The sequence below is a fragment of the Vulpes lagopus genome, chromosome 10 (assembly GCF_018345385.1).
Source record: "Vulpes lagopus strain Blue_001 chromosome 10, ASM1834538v1, whole genome shotgun sequence".
Taxonomy (NCBI): Eukaryota; Metazoa; Chordata; class Mammalia; order Carnivora; family Canidae; genus Vulpes; species Vulpes lagopus.
In genome coordinates this window covers 47,613,908-47,640,134 of record NC_054833.1, presented here as the reverse complement: position 1 = coordinate 47,640,134, position 26,227 = coordinate 47,613,908, and the positions used below count along the sequence as shown (strand labels likewise).

At 49.3% G+C, this 26,227-nt stretch overlaps 2 protein-coding genes across 6 annotated transcripts in view; one reads left to right on the top strand and one right to left on the bottom strand.

Moving 5' to 3' along the window:
- SIK2 (salt inducible kinase 2) overlaps window positions 1-12,055 on the top strand; it is a 129,103-nt gene extending 117,048 nt beyond the window's left edge. Inside the window, exons 11-15 of the mRNA XM_041770390.1 lie at window positions 373-657; window positions 799-962; window positions 1,694-1,801; window positions 2,691-2,782; window positions 3,462-12,055. Coding sequence (XP_041626324.1) covers window positions 373-657; window positions 799-962; window positions 1,694-1,801; window positions 2,691-2,782; window positions 3,462-4,074 — 1,262 coding nt within the window. The 3' untranslated portion in view covers window positions 4,075-12,055. The remainder of the gene's footprint in view (window positions 1-372; window positions 658-798; window positions 963-1,693; window positions 1,802-2,690; window positions 2,783-3,461) is intronic.
- The window catches only part of PPP2R1B (protein phosphatase 2 scaffold subunit Abeta), a 70,950-nt gene that overhangs the window by 30,676 nt on the left and 14,047 nt on the right, over window positions 1-26,227 (bottom strand). Inside the window, exons 11-17 of one of the 5 annotated variants that reach the window (XM_041770391.1) lie at window positions 24,930-24,990; window positions 20,452-20,606; window positions 19,208-19,350; window positions 18,741-18,832; window positions 14,461-14,582; window positions 7,498-7,578; window positions 6,642-6,785 (exon numbers count right to left, since the gene is read on the bottom strand). In XM_041770391.1, the coding sequence (XP_041626325.1) occupies window positions 6,720-6,785; window positions 7,498-7,578; window positions 14,461-14,582; window positions 18,741-18,832; window positions 19,208-19,350; window positions 20,452-20,606; window positions 24,930-24,990 (720 nt within the window). In that variant the 3' untranslated portion in view covers window positions 6,642-6,719. Of the gene's footprint in view, window positions 1-2,797; window positions 2,864-6,641; window positions 6,786-7,497; window positions 7,599-14,460; window positions 14,583-16,053; window positions 18,316-18,740; window positions 18,833-19,207; window positions 19,351-20,451; window positions 20,607-24,929; window positions 24,991-26,227 lie in introns of those variants that run through there. The other 4 variants (XM_041770392.1, XM_041770395.1, XM_041770393.1 and 1 more) reach the window with 4 other exon arrangements.

Sequence of the window (26,227 nt, the reverse complement as noted above, 5' to 3'; positions counted from 1 at the left end):
TTATGGACCATGTTCAGCAGGCTGTAGGGTTAGGTCTACTCAGCAGCTGCCAGAGATTAAAATGAAATATTTCTGAGCTAGCTCCCTCAACAGCCAAGATCTATCTGAGTGCTGTGTGATCCATCAAGGACTCTGGCTTCTCTGGAGTGGCAGAGATCTTATGGGCAAAGGTTTTGGGGCATTCACCCCACTAATTCGAAGCTGATTAAATTGACATGTAAAAAGTCTCTGGAAAGGTATTTTGGTTGGAGATTGGAGATAAGGATGTCATAGCTGTGCAACTCAAGCTGGTTATCCTCTGTATCCCATGTTCAGAGAAGCTGCTGTTTGCTACTGGTCATCTCTCTTTTTTGGTTTGTTTTTCTCTTAAAGGGAAAATTTTCTCCATGAGTGACAACCCCTCCCTTGACAGTGTGGACTCTGAGTATGATATGGGGTCTGTTCAGAGGGACCTGAACTTCCTGGAAGACAACCCTTCCCTGAAGGACATCATGTTAGCCAACCAGCCCTCCCCACGCATGACATCTCCCTTCATCAGTCTGAGACCTGCCAACCCGGCCATGCAGGCTTTGAGCTCCCAGAAGCGAGAGGCCCACAACAGGTCACCAGTGAGCTTCAGAGAGGGCCGGAGGGCGTCAGATACCTCCCTCACCCAAGGTGACTGGCCGCTCTGTCTCATAGCTTGTAAAACTCTTGTGTTGCGGGACTTGAGGGTATTTGTGGCCATGTTGGTTTCACACCTCTGATCACCAAAAGGCCTTGTGCTTTAAACTATTCAGTCATTGTTCTCTGTTTCAGGAATTGTGGCATTTAGACAACATCTTCAGAATCTGGCTAGAACCAAAGGAATCCTAGAGTTGAACAAAGTGCAGCTGCTCTACGAACAGATAGGACCAGAGGCAGACCCTGACTTGGCCCCAGCCACTCCTCAACTCCAGGACCTTGGTGGCAATTGCCCTCAGGTGGGTGCCCCAGGCCCTTCCCACAGGGGCTCTGCAAGTACAAGTACTTTGTCCTGGAGGAGTGCCATATCACTTACAGGATTTACTGCAGTCCTGGAGCAAACAGGTCATTTTGGAGAGCTCACAGCCTGAAAGCTTTCCTTGTTCCTGCCCCCTGCCACTGACGGGTTACACCCATCCACACTGATCCCAGATGATTAGTACCATAAGGAGGTATAGACACACTGAAGCAATGTGTGGTTCCAAGGGCAAATGTTATATGAATGGCCTCTTACGGCATCATGGACCACCCTCCCCCCACGTATACAACGTTCAAAACAGTCACCCACAGAATGCGAACTTACAGCCTTTACTCTTGATGTGAGATGTGAGATCACTTCATTAATTATTAAGTGGATTAGTTGTGCTAAAAATGACCCAAAAATATTGCTGTTTATCCAACACATTTTATTTTGAGCCTATTTTCAGTGCATCAAGGATATTCTAGCATTTGATGCCCACACGAAGGTCATGGCCTCCTGGTGACATCAAGAGCCTTTGCTGCAGTACTGACTAGGTAATCGTTCACTGCAAAGTGATTAACCCTCAGCCTACTAGTTCTGCGAAGAGCTTTGAGCATATCTTACAGAGCTGGAGTTCCTCTTGGACATTTGCCAAGGTGCTTAAACAAAGAAATGAAACTTTCCCCCACATGGAGAACTGAAAATGTTTTCACACCCCTTGCCCCTCAGGAGGAAGTTCAGCAGCAGAAAACGGTCCCCGCTGTGCCCAACAGTGTGCGTCCTCAGCTTTCGCCACGGCAGAGCCTAGAGGCCCAGTATCTCCAGCACAGACTCCAGGTGGGACCCTCCCCGGGTACTCCAGCTCAGTATGCTCACCTAGAATCTGCTTTTCTGCACACAGAAACCTGTTTTGCTTGGTAGTTTTTAGGGTAGCTGCTTTTTTCCCTCTAAGCAGGTAGCTTTGACTCTGGATTTGTAGTTTCTAGAAACATGTTCAGACTTAGCCTCATGCTTATATTGGCAGCAGAGAAGGATTTGTCCTCAGGCCCCAGGAAAGGAGAGTGCCACCAGTAGGAATGAGAAACCCAGTTTCTCTGCTTCTAATGTTATGCCTCTTAATGAATAATAAATAAGATGGAAATCTCAAGCCAACAAAATTTTACTATTAGCTTTCTACATTTAATGCCTGAAAACCTTTACAAATGATACAGATCCCAGTTCCTTCAGCAGGCCTTGTGGCCTTTGCTGTCAAGATATAACTCCACACTGGAAAAATTAGAGAGGAAGACAATCATGAGCCACTCTTAACTCTGGGAAACAAAGGGTTGCGGAAGGGGAGGGAGGTAGGTGGGTGGGGTGACTGGGTAACGGGCACTGAGGAGGACATGTGATGGGATGAGCACTGGGTGTTATACTATATGTTGGCAATTTGAATTTAAATTTTAAAAAAAAGCTTTAACTCCACTCTGCTCATTGTTTTTCATCACTATAAGCCTTGTAATCCTTGAGGACTATGAGAAAAGGAAAAACTGGTTCTGGTCCAGACTGGGACAGCGCAGGCCTGCTGACCCAGTGCCACTGGGCCTCAGAGAACGAGCATCCACGCCCTCCCCCTGCGCAGATGCTGGAGGACACAGTTGGTCTCATCCTCAGGCAGACAGACGGTCCAATGGCTGCATCCTAGATGACATCATATTGTGCTTATACTCTTTTTCTACTCTTCCAGAAGCCCAGCCTTCTGTCAAAAGCCCAGAACACCTGTCAGCTTTATTGTAAAGAACCACCACGGAGCCTTGAGCAGCAACTGCAGGAACACAGGTGAGAGGGTCCCTCTCTTGGTTGAAGACTTCAGGATGCTGGCTGCGTTGTCCTCCCTCCAGCCCCTGGTGTTTGCCTCTCCTGGGAAACAGTTTTCAAGATGTGACTGCTGACATAGATATTCCAGTGTCTGTGACAGGTGGGCCCAGCAGGAGGTGGCAGGCCGGAGTTCGCTTTCTTTTCTTTCCCTTTTAGTATTTCCCATCGAGTTCTGAATAGACAGACCTAAGCTTTCAGAAACCCATGGCCTATGGCAGTGTACATGGCCATCATGCAGAGAGGCCCTCCATTGTCCCTTGTGGTAGTTCGTGTCCCCACATTGCACCAGCAGAAGCAGCTGGGCCAATGTAGACTTCCCCTAATCCATTAGCCTATGGCCACCCCCAGAGGCCAGGCGTCACCCTGCTTGCACACACTCCAGATGGGAAACCAGCCTCTCGCTTCATAGGGAGAAAAACTCGGTCTTAGGGAAAATTACTTAGGGTTCAGCGTAACACTGAGGGACCAGCAGAATCGGAGAGACAATATACCAGGTGTAGGAACCCCGACACAGGTGATTCCTACCCCCCCCCCTTTTTTTTTCTGCTGCGGAAAAGTGAGAGGACTGATCCCGGATGGATATAAGATTGCCATCACTAAGGAAGATGTGAAATTATGTCTTTTGCTGTTGCCCATCTAGACTCCAACAGAAGCGCCTCTTCCTGCAGAAGCAGTCTCAGCTGCAGGCATACTTCAATCAGATGCAGATCGCCGAGAGCTCATACCCGCCGGGCCAGCAGCTGGCCCTGCCCCGCCAGGAGCCGCCCGCACCATCCTCGCCACCACCACCCCCTTTCAGCCTGGCCCAGTCCCTGAGCCCTGTCCTGGAGCCTACCACCGCCGAGCAGATGCAGTACAGCCCCTTCCTTGGCCCCTTCCGAGAGCTGCAGCTGCAGCCCCTGCCTCCGGCCCCTGGCCCCCGAGCCCCTCCACTGCCACCACCGCCCCCACCACCACCCCCTCCCCAGCAGGCAGGGGCCACCCCGGCACCCCTCCCGTTCTCCTACCAGACTTGCGAGCTGTCCGGGGCAGCATCCCCTGAGCCAGACTACCCACCTCCCTGCCAGTACCCAATGGACGGAACCCAACAGGGCAGCCTGGCCACACAGGACTGTCCACAGCGGAGCTCAGGACTGCAGGAGGCCACCTCCAGCTATGACCCACTCACCCTCTCCGAGTTCCCTGGACTCTTTGATTGTGAGATGCTGGAGGCTGTGGACCCACAGCATGGCGGCTACGTCCTGGTGAATTAGCGTCGGCACTGGAGTGAGGCAGGTCAAGTGAAGGAAGAATGGGGATTTCTACTTTTATTCCAGCCTTTTAAATTTAAAGCTTATCTTCCTGCCCTCTCCTAAATGGAGAAAAATTAAGTTGCCCGACTGGAATCCAAGGGCCTGGCCAGGCACATGTCCCTTTCTCCCGGCTCTGTCCACCAGTCTTCTGGGGCAAGTGCTGGAGCATCGTGGTCGCCGAGGCTCCTGCCCAAACGTCAAGTGGAGCAGGCTCTCACGGGAGGTGGACAGAGCTTTCCACAAGGAGACACCCAGACATAGGTTTTCTGTAGAACTACACCAATTCATTGAGGGAAGCCTCGATGGAAGCAAAAGAACCATGTGCCGTTAGAGATGGGCAAAACACAGAAACACACTATATTTTTCACTGAGGCCAAGCAACAGCACGTTCTGTTAGGCAAGTCAAGAATATGTAATGGAATCTGATGCACAGAAAATAAAGGAAAATTGTGCTTGGTCGCTGAATCCTAAGTTTGAAGCTGCTGCTGCAGGTCGTCCCCAAGACCACTGCAGAGAAGTGGAACGTGAGCTGTTTCAGGGGCCACTGAGTGACAGCTGGCACTGACCCCTGAGACTGGCAGACGTCTCCACCTGGGAGCAATGACCCCCTCCCCCCTTCTGCAGGGTCCCTTAGGGCTTCAGCATCGTCCCCTTTAGAACCACGAGGAGCCCCCGGGAGGGCAGCCCTGGGCCAGGGAAGACGGGCTCTTCCTGCGGAGTCTCCTGCACAGACTGCTGGTCTGGGGCCGCCAGGCTGTAGAGGACCTCGAGTCTCTTTTAAAATGTAGTAACTACTTTGACTTTACACTCTGTGTTGCTAGTAGTTCATTGAGCTTTGTATATTTGGACAGTTTCGTATAGGGCTTAGAAATTTCAAGGACAAGAACATGAACTTCGATCTCCCATGTGAAGTGGTAGTGCTGTGCCTTTTCCCCCAGATCATGCTTTAATTCTTTCTTTTCTGTAGAACCAACAGTTTTCATTTATGTCAATGCTAAATCCAAAGTCACTTCGGAGTTTGTTTTCCACCATGTGGGAATCGCATTCTTAATTTCCTTAAAAGTTTTGACTTGCAACGAAACGTTCAAGTATTACAGCAATATTTAAAACCACAAATGTGTTAACCATCTAGCAGATCATCTGCCAAACATGTTCAATGACTAGTGAAACGTAACCTTAACCCTTACAGATTTTTCATGGGACTAAGTGAGAGCTAGATGCAACAGCTCACCAATCATATACCTAGAAGTAACAAGGAACCCGTCGCTTGGACGGCAGCACCCCAGTGTTAGAAACCCAGTGTTACTGACCCAAGACGGTCATTTCTGTCCTGTAGAATGGCCTGTCCTATCAGCAGGTGAACGCATAAGCACAAAGCATCACAAAGCACAAAGGAGAGAGACACTACGTTGATGCTGCATCTAGACACACCTTTAAGTCGCCTTTCCTGGTTGTAGTAGGTGTCCAGGCAAGTGGGGAGACATGTGCACAGCCCTCCAGTGTGGGTGACTGGAGCAGCCCCCCAGCGCTGGGGTGAGCGTCCGGGCATTAGTGAGAGGGGGTGCTGTGGAGGACTGTCGTTTCTGTGATTTTACAACTCCTGAAAATCCAGTAGGAATGAATTCTGTTCCCTCCTTGAATTGTTTATTCCTCCTCATGCTTAGGATTGATGACTTCGTGAAATAGAGAACATCATTTCATTCACGCGATCCTTTCATTAAGATCTCTAATCTGTTTTCAGTCTTTGCAAAATAAGCCAGTTATGAAATAGGGCTTGATTTGTTTAGACTAAAGGATATTTTTCCAAAATATACTACAGAAGCGCTGTAATGTTTATGAAATTAAAATGCCTTCCAGCCTGAAAATGGGACGGCAGGAGTGGCACTGGCAGGTTGACACAGATGCCTGCTTCCCCTCCCTCCTCCCAGGCTCCGAGCCCCTCCAGCCCAAGAACCCTGAGAGTGGTGACAGAGACTGGTAAGGCGGGGGGCAGTGGGGAATGGGGGTGCAGAGGAGAGGCTGGTGGAAGTCAGAGGGCCCAGAGCCAGCTGCAGGGACACTCCCCGGCAGTGACCAAGTCTGGGAGGCCCTCCCTGGGGGAAGAGCACGAGCCGCCCTGCTGGACCCCATGTCGTAAGCTATTTGCTTTTCTCATTATTTCAAGCAGAAATCAGTAAATTCCGTAACGATCCGTCTTTATTGAAATGTAAGCTACTGAGAGGCAACTGGTGACAGTCGATCAAGTGTTTTCCCAGCCCTGTGGGATCACCTCCAGCGCTCTGTCCCCTAACCAGTGACCTCGGGACACTTCCAAGTGGCTTCCACACACACTCAAACACTAAGAAGGCTTCGTACCACTCTTTTTATGAGGCTACTTTGAAATAAGGACTTTCTTTCCAGTTTGTTTCACGTTAGCAGTGTGTACACTACTGTATAGTAATCATTAGCTTTATTATCTTGTAAACCAGGCTCCTCTGAAGAGACTTTGGTGAGATGAACGTGAGGTAAAAATTTCATTCGGCAAAAAGTGCAATATGTGTGGTACTTTATTTTTTATGGTCTTTTTTTAATCCAGGGGTATTAGTCTCTGCTTTGGGAAAAATGCACTAGTTCTGCAATTTCCAGTTGGGCAAGTGTGTCTCAGTATTTACATGCAACTGATAGGCTGGTCCCTGTAAGGCAAGTAGAATGTGTTAACAGCAGAAAGGTGTGTGTTCTGTTTTCAAGCCCCTGGGGAGCTACCTGACCCTGCACCTGACCCTGCACCGCCCTCCCAGTACCTCAGGAACAGAGAAGGGGGCAGAAGGTTCTCTACAGCTTCCCCTCTCCACTACCCTCTTAAAGACAAACGACTGGGGCCCACAGGAGAGGACGAGGGCATGGCGCTGAGGGCTGCTGCTTCCATAGGAACAAAACCCCTTCCCTCCTGTATCAGACTTTGCCTCCTCGGAAAGAGAAAGCTGCCTCGGAAATAAAGACCTGCTGGGCGCGTAAGCTGTTCGAGAGTCCCTCGGGTGCGGCTGGCCTGCCCCACCCTCTGAGGAGGAGGGCCTGGGTTGGGTCCTTCTGGGGAGGGGGCAGGCCACCCTCCCTCCTGCCAACTCCAGGCCCCTCCAGCTTCGCCCCTGCCCTGCCCCCACACTGTCCTTAGCACTAAGAGGGGGGATGCCCCACTAGGAAGGGCTGGGGACATCAAAGGAGCGGGGTTCCCCATTCTCCAGGATACATTCAAAAGCCTCTGTCCTTAGTTACACCTAAGCACCCTTTTGGTTGAAAGGAAATTCCTACTCCAGACCTCTTGCCACACCCTCCTTTCTCTAGAGCCCTCACAGCGCTGCTGGCACCACCGGGAGCAGCGATGGAATCCCAGCGCAGGGGGCTTACCTTGACCGCATCTGTACCCCTGAACCGGGCCGCCCCTACTGCCTCCTCGGGAGCCACCCGAGCCGCTCGCTCTCTGTGTGCCTAGACATCAAAGGGACAAACTGGAGAACAGGTAGTGAGTTGGAGTCATTGCATAGGCAGGGGTCTGTGGTTGCTGTGCTGCTTCAGGACATTTTTACAGAACTTCTCTTCAGAGTGGTGTGTGTGGAAGACAAGAGCAGTAGTCTCTGCCTCTGTTTCAACACTGGACAAAGACTCTTTAAATGTATGTGTCTCACTTGCCCAGGGGCCCCGGGGGGGGGGGTCACTGATCACAGAGCGCCCCCCGCTCAGCCTGTGGTCCCAGGAGGTGGCAGGGTAAGCTCAGGCGGGTGTCCTGCCCACGTCCCCTCTGGGACAGCAGCTTCAGGGTCACAGCCCCCCGCAGGGGAGGGGGGCAGCTGACAGCTCTGCCCCAAGTCAGCCTGCCCATCTGCAAGGAGCAACAACTCCTAGCTGGACCTTAACTCACCAAACATTTCCCAGGGAATCTCTTCTAAGCCTCGCGACAATTCTGTGAAATTAGCAGGACGCATACAGTCCTCACTTTTCACAGTTGAGGACACCACAGCTCGGGAAGTTCCGGTGAACTGCCAGGCCCGTGGGGGAGCCAGGACCAGCTCTGGGGCTTCCTGGCTCCTCCCTGGGCACTCCCTCCCCTCCTCAGTAGCACCTGACTCTTCACAGCCAACAGCTGTGTCAACAAAGCCCCCATCTTAGTTAAGCACGGGGGTGGCAGTGGCTGTGACCCTGTCCCCACAAGCGTCTTCTCCCCTGGGCAGCTACCCCCAGGCGGCCGTGCGGGACCAGCCTTAAGAGACACAGGCCCCACACACCGCCCTCCTTCCAGGGTCCAGTTAACTACAGAAGTTTAGACTCACATCAAAGACATCTAGTTTCTCCTAGTCACACAACCTACCAATTTCCTAGAGCATATGGTGGAAGGGCACACACACCCTTCCCTGATTGCAAGGGGGCCGAAATGCAGGGCTCTGGCTCAGCACTGCAGCCCCACAGACCCGGCCCCACGGAAGGAGGCCCTCGGAGAAGAATCGGGAAAGCGGCCTGGCCTGCAGGAGGGGTGTGCTGTCAAGGTCCATCAAATAGGAGATTAGACACTTTTAGGGATGAAACAATTAATGCGCTTTGAATACTTTGTCTTCTCAGAGGCACAGTGGGTGGGTAGAGGGGCACTGTAAAAATAGAAGTACAAAAGAGCATCCTGGGAAAAGAAGGGCGCAGACTGGAATTCTGTCCCGAGCAAGGAGAGCGAACTCAGACCCGCCGTTGGCTGTGCGGGGCCTATCTGGTGCAAGATCTGCTCAGTCCGGGAAATCCAAGGAGAGGTGCCTTCCCACTACTTGTGGTGAATGAAACCTGCCTCCACCAAAATCTCTGGAGGGAAAAGCAGCAGAAAAGATTTGCCTCTCTTGGGGACTGCGATTTAAGAAATAAAAGTGATCAAGATATTTGCACTTTGTAGAAAGGGCAAGATTCTTTGCTTATTTCTGAAAGGGGGAGGGTGGTCTTTGCTGGATGTTTGGTTTGTGAAAAGAGTTACTTTTGATAAAAATCTGTAGTTATTTTTTTCTGTGTTTTTTAAATTACTAAGAAATTGGTGAGTTCAATAGCTTTGGTATTTTGAGTGCAAATCATAATAGTTCCAATGTGGAAAAAAATCAAAATGGACCCTGTCCCTCAATGTTAGGAAATTGCCTAAAATGCAGTTTAATAAACGATCTTTGTTATCAAATGGTAATTTACATGGGGTAATGTTCTGCGAGGAAAATGTACTGTTTTTATGTTTCCAACCTAAAACTGAATTAAAATAAAAACAACTTGTTTTCTAAAAGCCTGGGTGAGATGAATGTCAGATGGAGGTAGGGCCTTTACCTCATCAGGCCATGAGTGGAATTTGTAGAGTCTGGAAGGTGGCTGTGTTCCCTGAGCTCTGGTGCTCATTTCAGGCTACAGAAGGACAGTGGATAATATGTTCTCATTGACGTCAGCAGGGTAAATAATACCTTGCTCTGAAATCGCCCGAGTCCACGTTAGCCGCGACTGAACGCTGACGGAGCACAGCTAACCACAGCCTGTCCACGGGCACGCGGGCCGCCGCTCTCGGGTTCGCGGATGTGCTCCACCCCGGAACGGCCTCAGTAGCAGGAGGAGGGGAGGCAGCGCACCGGGCTCCCCAAGTTCAAGCAACTCCAGAGCAAGGGGTGGAACCCGGGCCAGCGAGACACGGCTACCACTTCACCACGTCACGCCCCGGGGTCCGCGGGAGGCCCCCCTCCCCGCCGCGTGAACACACGGCCGCCCCTCCCAGGGCCACCTGCTCAGTGCACTCGGGCTGGACAATCCGTGAGGCATCAGAAGCCACTCTCGTACGTTCGCACGGTCCTCGTGCCAGACCCCAAGGGAAAGGGCAGTATTAGATCCTACTCTCTGGCAGCGAGTTCAACTGAGATCTGGTTTCACTCAAACCATTTTGGTGGAGCCCATGCTATAGAACAGAGACGGCTCCCACACAGGGATCACCCACCTGCAGGTGCAGGGGTGCAGGTGGCTGTCAGGGGCAGGAAAAGAACAGAGCCCTCTGCACCGACTTGCCCTGCCCAGCACCCAGCACAGGTGCTCAGCCCCCAGAAGACTTACTGGCTCTCAATTGCCTCCTTTTTTTAAGGAAAGCACTCAATTTCAGTAACGATGTTTTGCAGACTTTTCCCTTTCCCACCAAATTTCTCCATCATTTTTGTGTTGCCAAAATCCACCCCAGGGTATAGGCCAAAATAACAGACCTGCCAGCAGAGACTGGCCAACACTAGCCAGTCAGGCCCCTGACCTACACATTCTCCAGAACATCCTTCCCTTCTGTGACCTCTGAGCCAGAGGCTTGGCCCAGGTATAGGAAGATGGGGCCAGGGAGAGCTGAGCCCCAGGCCCCGGGCCTCTGCTGGGCCAAGTGGGGCCCAGGACTTGCCAACAGTGCCCACGCTTCCAGAGGGATACGGTGTCTGCGGCCAACCCACCAGCCCGCCTCCCTCACTGCCAGCGCCCCAGACCTCTGCTTCTCAAAGGGAGAACGCAGTCACCCTCCCCATCAGGGAGGCTTTGAGCATTTTACTTGATCTCACCTTGCTCCCCAAAGATGAGGAGGAAATAATGGGGCCTGAGATGCCGAGAAGGGGTCAGACAGAGCTGACCCTCAGGAGCAAGCCCATTACCACTCCAGGGCCACCTGCTAACTAGGAGTGGGGTCCGGCTGAACGGAGAAGAGCCTCAAGGTATTTCCCAGAAGCCCACCACGCAGAGGACCCTGCACTCACAGCCTCCACTGACTCTTCAGTGTGAGACCCAAGAACTGCCCTCTAGTCACCAGAGAAACCCAAATGTTGAACAGGGTCCCTGTGCCAGCAGAGTGAGCCAGTGGGCAAGCAGGCTGCTGGAGGAGGCCCCAGGGATGCAGGGCCTGGCCAGGAAAGCAGCGCCTAGCTTCCCCCAGCCCACCCCCTGGGGCAGCCACCCTGGCTCCAAGGCCCTCTGGACAGACTGGTGCCTACCCATTTCTTGCCAGGGACGGTGTGGGGGGCAGCAGCAAGCACCCCTGACAGTCCTGGGCCCTGGCACTGCTCCGAGCCCTGCCCCTGGCCGAGCGCATCACCGCCAAGGCCCACTGTCCCCGGTGCTAATATGGGAACGCGCGCCAGCTGATGTACCACATAGGTTTGCTGAGGTTCCGGGCAGCCTGGCCAGCCCAGCCTGTGGAGCAGAAAGCCCCGCGGAGACTGGCAGCTGCCCCGACGGCTCGTCACACCATCTCCCCTCTGCCTGCCTTGCTTCACTGAACTCCACCCTGACACTGGACTCGGATAGTGGTCGTGTGGCACCTATGAGATCTCTGCATGGGGTTAAGGCCGGCTGCCCATTCTGCACACCCGCTCCAGGTTAGGAGCCCAGAACCTTGCCTTGGACTCCGTTCTCGGTTATGAGTTCGGGCAGCGCCAGCCACGGGTAACACCGACAGAAGAGCATTCACGAGAAGCCACATCCCACCCAAAAATGGGCTTTTGTCATCCACCTCCAACTTTCAGGTCAAGCTCCTGGGCATAGGGTCCAAGGGCCTGGGGGTCCTTCTCGGTCCCCAAAGTCCCACAGGGAGATGGTGCCAAGAGAAGGCCAGAGCTCGAGGGCGCTGCTCCAGCTGGCCTCCCTGGGCTCCGATCTGTCCTCAGCAAAGGCCTCTCCCCTCCCAGCATCCAGAGCCAAACTCCACAGATGGCCCCAGAAGCCCCCCGACTTCTCTCAGTGGTGGGGGGCGGGGGGGACACAAGGAGGACAAGCAGCCCCTCCTCACCCAGGAGCTGAGACTCCTGAGCCACACAATGTCACAATGTTCCCCGTCCCCCCCACTGCAGGCTAGTGGGAGCACAGGGGACAGAGGCCAGACATCCTCGGGGCCCGTATGGCTTGGAGTTTGGGGAAAATAAATAAAACTGAAAAAAAAAAAAAAAAAAAACCAAGAGTGGAAAGAAGCAAGGGGTGCAGGAGGAGAGGAGACTCCTCGGCCGGTGTCTGCAGGACAGGCGGCTGGACAGGCTGCTGGATGGACGGGAGCGGAGGAAGGGGGTTCGGCCCCACGGCGCCCACAACCGCTATTTACGGATGCTTCGCCTGATGCGAGTCCCCAGACCTGCGCTCGCGGGGAGACTGAACGTCCCTCACAGCTGCTCCTTCCTGCAATAACAGGACTGACATCACTGTTGTCAGGGAAATGGTGTTTTGATTAAAATCATGTGACAGCTACTTCGTGATTCAATAAACAAATCCCCTGTTAACCCTCGCCTGACAGGCCAGTGGCAGCTCCGTGGTCAGAGGCCAGGAGGGCGGCCACGGGGGTTGGGGGGGTGGGGGGGCCCGGCCGTGCCAACACCACCAATGGGCGGCTGAGTTGCCCTGGGCCTGCGGGGCCTCAGCAGCCACGCTGCTCCCTGGCAGGCCCGCGGGGAGCTGGCTGCTCTGCAGGCCCCGGGCAGGCCCCTGGCAGCGCCCCCGCCCTAACTCTCCCTTCGGGGCTGCTCTCCTGGGGCTGCTCTCCTGGAGCGAGCGGCTGCCTGGCCGCCGGCCCTGACTTCCCGCGGCTCCCAGGCCCCGACGAGCGGCTGAGGCAGGTCCAGGGCCGCGACAGGGACAGTGAGCGAGGGGTTAAGAACGATTCGAGCGGCTGAGGCAGGTCCAGGGCCGCGACAGGGACAGTGAGCGAGGGGTTAAGAACGATTCCTGGTTCGCTCTGGATGACTTCCTGGATCACTCACTTGGCGCCGGCCCCTGACACGCAGGGCCCTGCTGGCAGCACTCCGTCCCCTCCCTCTCACCCGGGCCACTTTCCTAGGGTCACACAAAGGCGGGGAAGGCTCCCTGAGTGTCGGGCCAGGGGGTTCTGGGTTAAATCGTCCACAGCCTCGCCCCAGAAGGCAGAACAGGACTGGGGGGAGGTTGGCGCCCCGGGAAAACCAGCGCCTCCCACCCAGGGCTGTGAGGACCGACTCGGCCACCAGGGCCGGTCCCCAGCTACTCCAGGCCCAGGTCAGGGGCGACAGGCCCTCATGGCCCAGCCAGGCGGTTCTGAACTTGTAGAAAGCCCCTCACACCTTTCTTCCCAAGCAGGGCTGCGGGTCGGGCCTAAAAATATGCGACTATCATTCCTGCTCCTTCAGTGAAGGGCTCCTCCCAGGCCGCGCTCCGTGACACCCAAGGGCTGAGGGCTCAGGCTGCGGGGCCACCCAGACCAGCCCCGCGGCACCTCGGCCTGCACAACAGGAAACCGTTCTCATGGCCTCAGTTTACATGAAATGAAGGGAAAGCCACGGGGCCTTAGAACAAGCGTTTCGATGTCAGAGCCTTCACCAAGCAGCCCCACCGCTGCAGGCGCCAGTGCCGGCGGAAGCCGGACCGGGAGGTGCAGCGGGGCTTCCACACGCGGCGGCGCGGCAGCCGCTTCCCTGGCCGCAGCGGACGCTCACACAACACGGGCTGAGCCACGCGGGGGCCACGGACGGGGTCGCCCCACAAATACAGTGTCCTGCCGGTGTATTTCTCCTAGGATTTTCTTAACACGTGTTCTTCTCTCTAGCTGACTGGATCGTAAGGGCGCAGTATGGAACACACACACCATACAAAGTGTGCGCTCACGGGCTGTTGGTGGTGTCAGTAGGCCTCTGGTCAACAGGCTATCAGTAGTAATGTTGGGGGGGGGGGTCAGAAGTTATATGCAGATTTTTGACTGCCCCAGGAAGGGGGGAAGTGCCCCTAATCCACACTGTTCAAGCGTCAACTATATCTGTGAGCCCCCAGGCACCCTCCTAACAGCCCCAGGGCTGTGACCCATACCAGCTCCAATTAACAAACAATGACGCTCAAATTCAAAACGTTTGCACATCTTCTCTAGAGTGGCGGCATCAAATGGGGCTTTGGACCATTACCCAGTAAAAGTGACAGGAACGGTTTTGTCCTTGATCGGACAGGACCACCTGAGCGGAGTTGTAGCAAATATGGAGGTCTATAGTCTCTGAGCTTAGTGGAAATAACCCATTTCTGTAAGAGCTCTTCCCCAAGCACCCTTGTCCGGTGTGTGAGCCTCGCTGTCTCTGAGTGGGGCGGCGGGGGGGGGGGGGGGGGGGGGGACAGACCTCGAGCCACAGGAGTGACAGAGCTCCGAAATGCCCACCCCTCAGAAATACTCTCAGGACGAAGGACAAGAGAGAGGACAACAGGCTTTAAAAATACACTCCTGGCCCTAAAAGCCGGCCTGTCTCCGCAGGGAGTTAGGGCGCTGCTTCAGTGGCTACCTGCCGGAATGCCAGGCCACTGGACCATGTCCACCTCAGCCCCAGAGGAGGGGATCCAGGTGTCAACAGCACTTACCTTCCCGGTGTCCTCTCCAGGCCCTCTGGGTCTCAGGAAGTGGTTCTTGTCAGCCCCAGGGCTGCTGGGCTCCTCACTGTCCTTCACAGGGAAATCTAGCTTCCTCAGTCTCTGGGCCACCGCTAGAGATACAGACAGTCCAGTAACGCCCCTGACCCTGACCCCCTGACCAGGGCACGGCCCTCCTCAGCCCACCTGCGCCTCCCAGCCAGGACGCCCCCAGCTGGGCAGAGCACAGGAACCTACAAGCGTGTGGTCCCCTGGGCAGAGAAAGCTGGCTCGCCCTAGAACCTTCCTGAGGTGCCTTTCCCTCGAGCGCCATGGAAAGTGTCAGCTCGGGGCTCCCCCGCATCTTGGTCACTGCCTGCCTGCACACCCCCAACCAGGCAGAAAAGACCTGGATCCTTCCAGAACTGGTAATATCAGCTTCAGAGAACTCTGGAGAAATAAACTACTTGGCTTTTCTACCCAATGAGTAATTAAACTCATCTTCCAGATTTCCATCTCAACTGAACATTATGTAATTTCCTGGAAACAGCAGGTTCACGGAGACAAACGGGCAACAGTGAAACCACCGCGGGTACGAGGACGGGAGACATGTGAGTGACCAGGAAGAAGGGGCAAGGAAAGGATGGAGGCAGGACACACAACAGAGGGAGACTGTCATAGAAGCACAGAGTACCCATCACTTCAGCCTTAAAGTGAGGGTACAGCTCCCTCTCCCCTCAGATTTCCAAGCAGAGATGACAGAGGAGGCTTCAAGAGAAGAGTGCCAGGAGGAAAATCAAGTGTTAGAGGAATTTAAGTAAAGGCAAGAAGGAAGAATTAGCATGCAGTGCGTTTGGCCACCCTGCCCACCATCCCTGGGTGGGACACAGCCACTGTGACTGCTGCAGGAAAGCACCAGATTGTCAACTCTGTGGCAACACAGTGACTAATACATAAGATTGCACCAAGAAAGCATTGCTGGAGCTCCACCACCGGCTCAGGAATGACAGGTCTGTCTCCCCAGAAGGCCTATGCAAGGATCGCAGATGCTTGGATGAGACGGCTCACAGGTCAGGCTGCCGGGCTGAGTCAGGACAAGCCATCCAGCAAAGACCCCTGAGGCCTTGGCTCCCAGTGGCCAAGCTGTGGCATTTCCGGGAGCTGAGGACTCTGACTTCAACAAGCCCTCATTGAAAACCAGACATTAACCAGTGCGTCCTTATGAAACAGGACGTACCTTCAGGTTCCTGTCTTCTTGGCAGCACAGAGGAAAAAGATCTAGTCTCTCAAACCTGTGACAGGTCAACCCCACGCAACATAGGAAGAAACACTAAGGTGGATTCCAGGGTTGAGGAGCCCTCTTTATTGGCATCAGCTTGCTATGTAGGTCTCCACTTCACTTTCCTCATCAAGCAAACAGATGCCAACGTACATCTCAGGCAGCCATGTAAATCCCCACAGAACCGTGGCCAGAGCAGGGGACATGAAGAAGGATGACCCAAAGCTTAAGGGCTGCAGAATCTTTCTGCTGTGCTGAGGGAGAATGGGATGTAGTGTGGTACCTTCGATGACTTGTTCCCGCATGTAACACATCAGAGGGACAGATTTTAGAGATTTGTTAAACAAATTTTTATTGAGTACCTACTATGTACACCAGACACTGGTCTAGGTGCTGGCAATACAGCAGAAGACAGAAGAGACAAAAATCCCTGCCCTTACAGAGTTCCTGGAGCCACCACTCTAGTGATATCAAGTTAGGAAAACGGATCCGTGGTTAATATGACAAGAATAGTTCCCCCTGAGTAATACAACAGATTCCCTATTGCTTGAGATACGAAGAGTGAATGAAGTCCCTAAAGGGTCACCCAAAAAGAGCCTCCTTAGCTCCCAGACTCATGTCTGAGAAAGCCAGGGCTCCTGTCTCCTCTTCACCAAAGTCTTAGAAGGAGAGGCCAACACTTAAGGGCTTCCGAATGGGTATATCTGAAGTCTAAAGGACATTTAAAAGTCCATCCCAAAACCAATGGTATTTCCAACCAAAGAGTAAAGCAACAGTTGTCCAAGTTTGTTTCAAGAATCAAGACAATAGTCTCTCAAATATGCAGTTCACTGAAGTGGACCATAACCTAGAGATAGTAAAAAACAGAAGAACCCCAACACTAAAATTAAATGTTTATAGCATAATATTAAAATGAAAATGTAGGAATACATTTAATCCTTGGCCCAAAAAGTAATAAAATAGACACTTCCTATAAGGTTGGCTGGCAGTTTCAAATGCAGGCAGATGATGTGTGATTTAAAACGTTCGGTTTCTCTAAGGTAAGACAAACCTGGAAACATCTGGTCAAACTTGGTTTCATATAACAATTTCATGTACAAAGTTAAACAGAACATGACTCCCTGGCTCACTGAATGAATTAAAAAACCAAAATGGAAACAAGGAAACCACAAAGCAACATACAAGGAGCAAAAAATAAGCTACAATAAAACCTCATTAATTAGACTTCATTAGGACAAGGCCAGTTTGAGTAGGTGAAAAATATAATTAAATCTAAAAGGAAAAATATGTATATTTTCTATGAAATACATACGTATATATTTCAGAGATAGAGTATAATACATCTTTAAAAGGGTGTGGCCTGTAGCAATCCCCAGGAAGGTATTTTAATACAACTGAAGAGTGTTCAGTAACTGGCGTAACAACTGGTAAAAGGGTGCTGTTTAAAATGGCTTCAGTAGTTCAGATACAACAGGTTGCCTTACATACTGTTAATTTGCTCCAGCAAACCCTTCGGCTTAACTCATTATCTTAAATTCCAGGAGGAATTAATGAGGTTTTACCGTGGACATAGCACAAACACTGCAAATGGTGGGTGGCCAGCATCACCGATTCTGGAACACTGGTACTGAAGCTACAGCACCAAGGACCAGATGTCAACACGCCGGACACAGAGCCAGGCAGAGAGCAGGAAATCCTCAGGATACTCTATCAGCACTTTCTCTACTCATCAGAAACATCAAACAGCAATCTTACGATGAAGCCATGAAACTACTGCATGTTAGGAGGCACTACACTTTATGTTTCTCAGCAGAGAGAAGGAGGGAGCGAAGTGTTTTGGACGCCCTCACGGTGCTGCGCCACTGGCGCCCAGGTCAGTTTCAACAACATGTGAGCACCAAGATGCATCCGTACTCCAGGTTTCTGAATGACATGATTACAGTAAAAATCAAGCAAATAAAAACCAAAACATCCAATACATGAACCCTGAGCTTCCACACCCCCCTTCCATGTGAGATGCTAATGCAGACCATCATGATCCAGGAAAATATGGCTTTCCCTACATGCATCTCCATGTGTCTCCCAAATAGAGTGTTTATAAAATAAGTTATTCTGAACCATGTACACTGACTTTGGAATGATGAAGAGACACACAAATATATGTAAACGTCAAGAGAATCACTCCACTCCCTGTCTGGGTCCAAACCCACCCGAGCTTGGTGGGAATAAAAAGTGGCCAGGGCCTGATGAAGCAGTGAGATGCAGGAGCCCACACGGTGCCAGGGGAATCAGGAGGAAGACAATCAAGAAATGACTGTACCAAGTATCAGGAACTGGTCACAAACAGTAAAATGCTTCAAAAATAATTATTCCAAAAAAGATGACGAATAAAAATCCCAGTTCATCTTTAGAAAGAATCAAGTCACTGAAATTTGATCTCTTGTAAGCTGCTGCCATCTGCTTGGATGAGGTCTTGAAGGTTCTCCACTTTTTCTCCACCCAGTTTAAGAACAGAGGGACTAGAACTCTGTGATAAGAATTTAGTAAAAGTCCTTTCCCTCCTGTTCCTCATTATGCCAACGCAAGCACTGGAAAATTCCAAACAAAATCAAGTTAGTGGTACAGAAAGTTTATGAACCGTCTACGTGAATATTAGTATGACAATAAATGATGCAAGAGCATGAGACTCTGAACTTCTCACTGCGGTCAGTTTCTTTACTCTGCCAAGTTCATCGAGTTAAAAACTTTAAACACGAAAAAAAAAAAAACACTTTAAACACGGATTGAAATCCAAACAACAAACTGTTCTTCCACCAGCAAGAGTCCTACTTCTACCCAGCCCTCTACTGCGACTCAGAAAGTGGCCTGCTTCATGGCGGGCCAGGAAGGTTCCACCCCGAGGGGCATGGCATCCTAGCAGCCCCCCACCCCTGCTCCGAAACATGCATCACCTGCCCACCTCACTCGCTCACACCCCACTAACCAGGGCAGGACAGAACACAGAAAGACTTACCACTTATGGCTTCCTGTGCAAAGTATTTGACATCCATGTCCTCATCTTGACCTAACTTCTGTAGCACTGGCTTCACTTCCTCCTGCAGAGCACTAAAATCCAACAATATTGTCTGTGAGAGGCATCCTCTGGGCCAGATAAATACTATAGGGTATATATAGTCTCTGGTCATTTATGAAGTTTAAAATTAAAAAAAAAAAAATGTAAATGTTTATAATATATACCTGACAAGTACTAAGTATTCTAAACCCTCAAAAGACTTAGCTCCAGACAATGATCTACACATAGAGCTTCGACACAAATGACAGTCACACCCTCAGAAATGCTTGTCCAATTACTTCCTTTTACACGAACCCCTACCTTAGGTCAAGTGAAAAATCACTAAACTTAGGCTCTGCTATTACTCCCCACTTAAAAGGTAAACACTTAAATCTACTTCTTAAATAAGACTAATATTGAAATCTTACTCAGTATCTAGAATTGGTCCAATTTTCTGAAGAGATTTGGCCACATTGAAACGGACATTTGCTACTTGGTCTCCTGCCATTTTCAACACGATAGGCAACATCTGCTTAGTGGTGATTTCCTGCCCGCAGGCTTCAGACAGCGCCTTGGAAAAGAATTAAGATAGCACATTTAAAACACTTTCAGGTTTCGTTTTTTGTTAAAGATTTATTTATTTGAAAGAGAGAGAGAGTGCGAGCATGCATGGGGAGAGGGAAAGGGGGAGAAGCAAAGAGGATCTCAAGCAGACTCCTGGCTGAGTACAGAGCCCAACTCAAGGCTCGATCCCCCGGTCCCAAGATCATGACCTGAGCTGAAACTGAAAGTTAGACACTTAACCAACAGAGCCACCCAGATGCTCCTAAAACACTTTCATGTTTTTAAATATCTCCAAACCCAAAAAGCCAAATGAGTAACTTAAAAAGAAAGTAAGTAAAAAAAAAAAAGTAAGTGACCAACAGGTAAATGTTTCTAGTCTGAGCATCTGAATGAGGGATACAAGGTAACATTTAAAGAATTAAACCAGAATTCACCACTGATTTGACTACTGCTTTTTTCTCTCTTTTTTTAAATTTTTTTTAAATTTTTTTTTTATTTTATTTATTCATGATAGGCACACAGTGAGAGAGAGAGAGAGAGAGAGAGGCAGAGACACAGGCAGAAGGAGAAGCAGGCTCCATGCACCGGGAGCCCGACGTGGGACTCGATCCCGGGTCTCCGGGATCGTGCCCTAGGCCAAAGGCAGGTGCTAAACTGCTGCGCCACCCAGGGATCCCCTCCCTCTTCTTTTAAAGATTTATTTATTCACGAGACACACAGAGAAAAAGCAATACACACAGGGAGAGGGAGAAGCAGGCTCCATGCAGGGAGCCCGATGTGGGACAAGATCCCAGGACTCCAGGATCGTAACCTGAGCCAAAGGCAGATGCTCAACCACCGAGCCACCCAGGCACCCTTAACTACTGCTTTTATTTATTTATTTATTTATTTACTTACTTACTTACTTACTTATTTATTTATGAATTTTTTTTAACTACTGCTTTTAACATGAATTTAAAAACTGACATTTTCTCCCATCAACTAACTGAATTAATCAGTATAAGAAACAGGTTTCAAACAGAACACAACAGATTCAGATTTCAGAAATACAGCCCCAAATGACTCCTGTAGCAGTAGAGCTTAGCAGTAAAAGATGTGTAATACTTACATTAATGCAGAATAAAGTGGTCATTCTGTGCAAGTAATTAGGATCATTTGCCATTACTAGCACTTTGGGAACGATGGTATTCTGGGCCCACTCTGTACCAAACTTCTGAACAAGTTTCATGAGGTTGTTGGTGGCAGCTTCCCGGATGGCGTACACTGGCAGAAGAGGTGATAAAGCACATGGTCATGCTGCTCACATCATAAGCATAACCTATTTTACTGACATTATCATCGAAGGGGGCCCCAAAATGCTCTCCACAAACACCCCAAATTTACTCTTACTACAATGGCAAACGTGCTCAGATAGAACTCCTAATATACTGATTTGGTCTTTCATAGTTTAAAAATGTCTATGTTCAGGGTGCCTGGGTGGTTCAGTAGTTGACATTTGGCTCAGGTTGTGATCAGGGTCCTGGGATCGAGTTCCGCATCAGGCTCCCCATAGGGAACCTGCTTCTCCCTCTGCCTCTCTTCTCTGTGTCTCTCATGAATAAATAAAATCTAAAAAAAAAAAAAAAAAGAAAGAAAGAAAGGAAGGAAGGAAGGAAGGAAGGAAGGAAGGAAGGAAGGAAGGAAGAAGAAAGAAAGAAGAAAGAAAGAAAGAAAGAAAGAAAGAAAGAAAGAAAGAAAGAAAGAAAGAAAGAAAAATAAAAATGTCTATGTCCAAGGAAAAGGAGCTCAGGAGCTCATTAGAGGCAACACTAGTTAACAAATACTGAGTGTCTACAAGGTGCCAGGCATTACAGGAATAATACAGAAGATACCCCCACACACTATCAGAGGAGAGAAAGCTAATGCCTTTCGAGGAGTCACATGGATCAGAGTGATCAGCATGAAGCATATGTACAAAGATCGTGAGGGCCGGAGGAGTTCAGAGAAGAGAGAACAGAGGGGTCCAGGAACCTTCAGGAAAGAGACGCCTTGCTCTGGGCCTTGGACATTAAGGAGAATTTGTATAAGTGGAGGAAAGAGGGGAGGTATTCTTGGAGAGGACAGACACACATGGAGCAGGGCACGAGGGAAAGCTGTAGTAAGCAAGGCTGCGAGGCTGGACAGTCAGGGGACTCGGAACAGAGCACTGTGGAAGCTAAATTTAGAGTTTGTAAGAAAAACAATGAGTTTTTAAAGCAGAATTGTGACCCGATGACCAATGTGGTATTTAAGCAAGATTATTCCAGCAGCAGCAAGAACATCAGAGGAGAGAAAGCCAGCAGGGAGGTCACACAGAAGCCACTGTGGTCACCTGCACGTCAGCAAATAAAAACCTCAGAACCATTCGCCTCTTTTCCCTTAAAAGGTTTATGTGGAAACATGTCAAGTATCATCTGTGAATAAATGTGTGCACTTTAACATCTAGCAACTCCCTGTAAGATTTATCAAGGATATCATAAATCTAGATAATGAAAGCCCGAGCTACTATTTTCTCAACAACTCACTGGGGTACACAGCAGCAACAGTCAGGCCCGCTGCAACTTCCTTTCCCAGGTCCTGTAAGACTCAAACCTTGGGCTTGGATAACAAATCCAGGGCAGTGGGTGCTGATTCCTCTTTCTACTTCCCTCTCCAGGTAAGCCACCCTTCCAGGTAATAGGATGGACAAGGAGAGCTATCCAAGCTGCAGTCCTCATCCTGGACAATTTACAGAAGGCTTCCAGGCAGGAAATATCTACTCTCCCCAGTCCACAGATCCTTTTGGGCAATGCCACTGCTAAGAATAAGAAAGGCAGCATAGCCGAGGAACTACATAATTTATTACTGACATGAAACCTGACCAACGTCTATGGGAGAAGCAACCTGTCAGTGATAGCAGAAGCGCTCCCCACAGAGCAGACGAGTCAACTGCTTTACCCACCACACTAATCCCCTCCCTTTACCTTCAGGGTCTTGGTCTTTGGCACAGTCCCCTTCCAGCTCCTCCCATAGGGTGAGGCTTCCTAAAGCATCTGTGTGTCTTGTCTAATTCTGGTTTTTAATTTGCTAGAGATTTTTCTCACCTCAATGCCATGACCATAGGAAGGGATCTCAATGCCAGAGTAACCAGAGACCACACATGTGCTCTGCCTTGGCCCAGACCTCAGCTGTACTCAACTGTACTTGGCCAGATGCCTACTATGTTCTTGACTCCTCTCAATTTTGTGCCAAAAGAATGCCAACCATTCCAGAGCTTGGCCTATTTTCTCCCCTTGTTTTGTCTCTCTCCCTATCCTCTCAAGGTCTGATGGACTCGCAAGGTTCCTCTGAATGCCTAACACACTCCATATGCTCATTCTGATTCTTTATCCTTTCTCCTAGAAGAGATAAATTCCCCTTCTAAATTCCTAAATACTGTCCACTCAACCTCAGAAAAAGAGGTGGCACTTTCTTCCTTATACTACTCCAGATTTTTCACAATATTCTCTATTTTTTATTTTTAAAGATTTTATTTATTTATTCATGAGAGATACAGAGAGAGGCAGAGACACAGGCAGAGGGAGCAGGCTCCATGTAGGGAGGCCGATACGGGACTCGATCCTGGGACTCCGGAATCACGCCCTGAGCTGAAAGCAGACGCTCAACCGCTGAGCCACCCAGGTGTCCCCATGATATTCTTTTAGTAGTTTAGTAACCAGGAAAAAAAGTTTCAAAAATGTTAACTGATCAGTGATCACTACAAAGTAGTTATCTACGATGCAAAACAAAGACAACAACAAAAAACCCATATGATTAATTAAATACAGAATAATTTCACAGCTGGCAATTCACTGATTCAAAGAATGTGGAAACACCAATTAAGTTATGCTAGCGTGCTGCTGCAGGAAAAAGAACAAGGGTCTCTTACTCCCAAACTGGAGGGAAAACATCTACAAAGTGAGGAAGGAGTAACTGACTCCTACAGACAGAGCAATCTTACATAGAAAGGATGTCAGGAACTCAATTCTTTGTGGAACATTAGGACTTTAAAAGTTCCTCAGAATTTATCCAAAATGCAAGCTTTCAAAATAATAATAATAATAATAATAATAATACATAGAATGACCCACTGGGATGTATCCTTCCCACTAATGTTAAAAATGTATCAGAAATAACATAAACATTATTTTCCCTAAAGAAAAGAAATTTCTTTCCTGTGATTTACTAAACCTAACTTTCATTTAAAAGAAAAAAAAATGAAAAAAAATAAAAGAAAAAAAAATGGCCATAAAAAGGTAACTTCTTTAGAGGACATGAAAAAAGTCCTCACATCTTTTTTGAAAACACTGAAACTACCTGCATATATATGCTTTTACAAGATTTGCACATTTCTCTTTCACACTTTCCTCCTCACTGTCTTAACCTCATGATCTTCCACATGACCCAAATATGCCCTTAATGAAACCACCTCGGTGTACAAGCAGACACAAGTATCCCACTCCTCCCAAATATCCAGGTGTAAGCATAGCCAGTGAACAGAGATACTTTCAACACATCAAGTCTATATAAGGGTTGTGGAACTGAAACAGGATGCCCAGCAGATGCACCAAAATATGGAACCAGAGCTCACCCAGGACACTGTAAGCCCCCAGGGCCTCATGTGAACAGCTGTCAGACCACACTGAAGTTGCCAGGCCTGGACACAGGGCCTGGGCAGTGAATCTCGCTGGTACAGAGGGCACCCCACCATCCCACTCATCACTGCCTGGCAGACAGGAGGAGATACGCAGACCTGAGACCTTGGCAAAAAGTTAGCTGCTAACAAGTTAACATGTAAGGTGGTTATACAGAAAACATCCATTGCCTCGTCTATCTTGATAAGCAGCTCTCACTAACAGTTTGTGGCACTAGAAGAAAAGGATTCTGTGATTGTTGAATTATGTCATAAATATAAAAAGAAGAGAAATTATTTTAAAACATATTTTCTAAAACAGGTGTTGCACCTGACCCTGCCTGAGCCTGAGGCCTCAGCAGCAGCCAGGGTACAATTAGCCTGCCTTTCACCAAAACCAGAAATCTGGGCCCCCTTTGTCCTCAGCAATAGCTGGCATCTCCTACCCCTAGACTCCTTTACTGCACCACTGTACACCTCCCTCTCTAAGTCACCTCAAAGAGGCCAAATAGAGACTTCACCCCACCTCTGACCAGATGCCAATCCCCATCTAGCCCAGTCTATGATGACTAAAAAACTCCAGTGCCATGGTCGAGCAGAAGACTGTGGGATAAGGCAGGAGTGTATATATTTAAAAAGTCTGAAAATAACATAATAGAATGGCTAAGAAACAGGGCAGAAATTGTTTAATGAAGAAAATAAAATTTAAGATTAAAAAAATTGGTAGAAAATAGCAATGTCAAACTTGTGTTCAAAGGAAGCTAAGTAGACTTTCATCAAAGCCTTTCTTCATCCCTACATTGGTAAGGCAAAACGTCTGGTCAGATTAGGATTCCATTTTAAAAAGGAAATATATGAACAAAATGGATGTATGCAAAAACATGGGCCTTCTATATTAATCTGTTTAACTTACTCACCATGGTCCACAAGCCAGGCCATACATAAAGAATTCAGCTTTTCGTCAAAGAACTCCACACCCTATAGACACAGAAGATCCCATTAATACATATCTCTAAAGGTCAGAAATCAAGAAGGTCTATTTACATTACATCAAAATGGCCTGAAAGCTAAAAAAACATGTTTCCAAATAAGCTGAATGCACAAACTAGCCAGAAAAGGAACAGCATTGAATCTGATTTACAAACTGTTAAGTCTATTTTATTAGACAGTGATCATAAACAAAGAAAAGCCTAAGCGAGATGGCCCAAGCCCTGCTAAGTGGGAGAGAAGAGGAGGACCAGGTGCCAGATACAACAGCGCAGATGAGCTGGAAGGAACACACTATGGACAGTTTCCCAAGCAGTATCTAGATTATTTGTAAAAATGAATTAACCCAGGAAAGTATCTGTCAATAATAATAGTTCTCAATTTTTTCCCTTTGTGGTGAATATCATAATAAACCCTTACGGATGAAGGAAGTGAGAAGAAGAAACAGAGAGACTCACAATTAAAGAGAACGTCTGCGATGATGGGAGGAAGCAGAGGACAGAGAATAAAGCAGGCACAAGACTCCAGGGAAAGTGGCCTCAGCAGAGTCACAGGTGGAACCATCCTGACCTTCCCAGTTCTGCTCCTCCTGGCAACAGGCAGCCACCCCAGTACAGGCGGTTTTACACACACCTGCCTCTGGGAGGGCTTCTAGTGCAGGTGGGAACAGTGCTGGGGTATCTAGTGCCTCCTCTGTGGGGTCTACCTGTCCTGACAGTGGTTTTATTTCTTTGGAGGCTAAGGCGTTACTAACCAGTGAGTATTTTAAATGAAGACATGTCATACCAAGTGTCTTTGAAAATAATGACCTAAGGAAACAGCTTTATGGTAACAGATTATGAATAGGTTTTAGCATACACAGGATTACTACGTCAGCCTTCAAAAACTTCCTTTTCATTTCAGGTTATGGATTTTTCTGAAGTCTTAATTCACTTTTATCTCCCAATTCATGTGGCTCAACTTTACATTTACTCATCATGGTCCACCAGGCAGGCCATACATAAGTTCTTGAAAGAATTTTATAAACTAACTACCTGATACAAAAATTTTTACAGATAAGGAGAAAAATAAGGATAAAATATACTTCAACCAGGATGTTAAAGATACTGAACAAAACGCTCACGATTGATGTGTGCCACCCCCTGCCAGATAGGTAGGAGTCGGCTAAACGCAATCACCACCTGCCTTGCTTCCATACTCCCTCCACCACAGAGCTGACCTTTGCCAA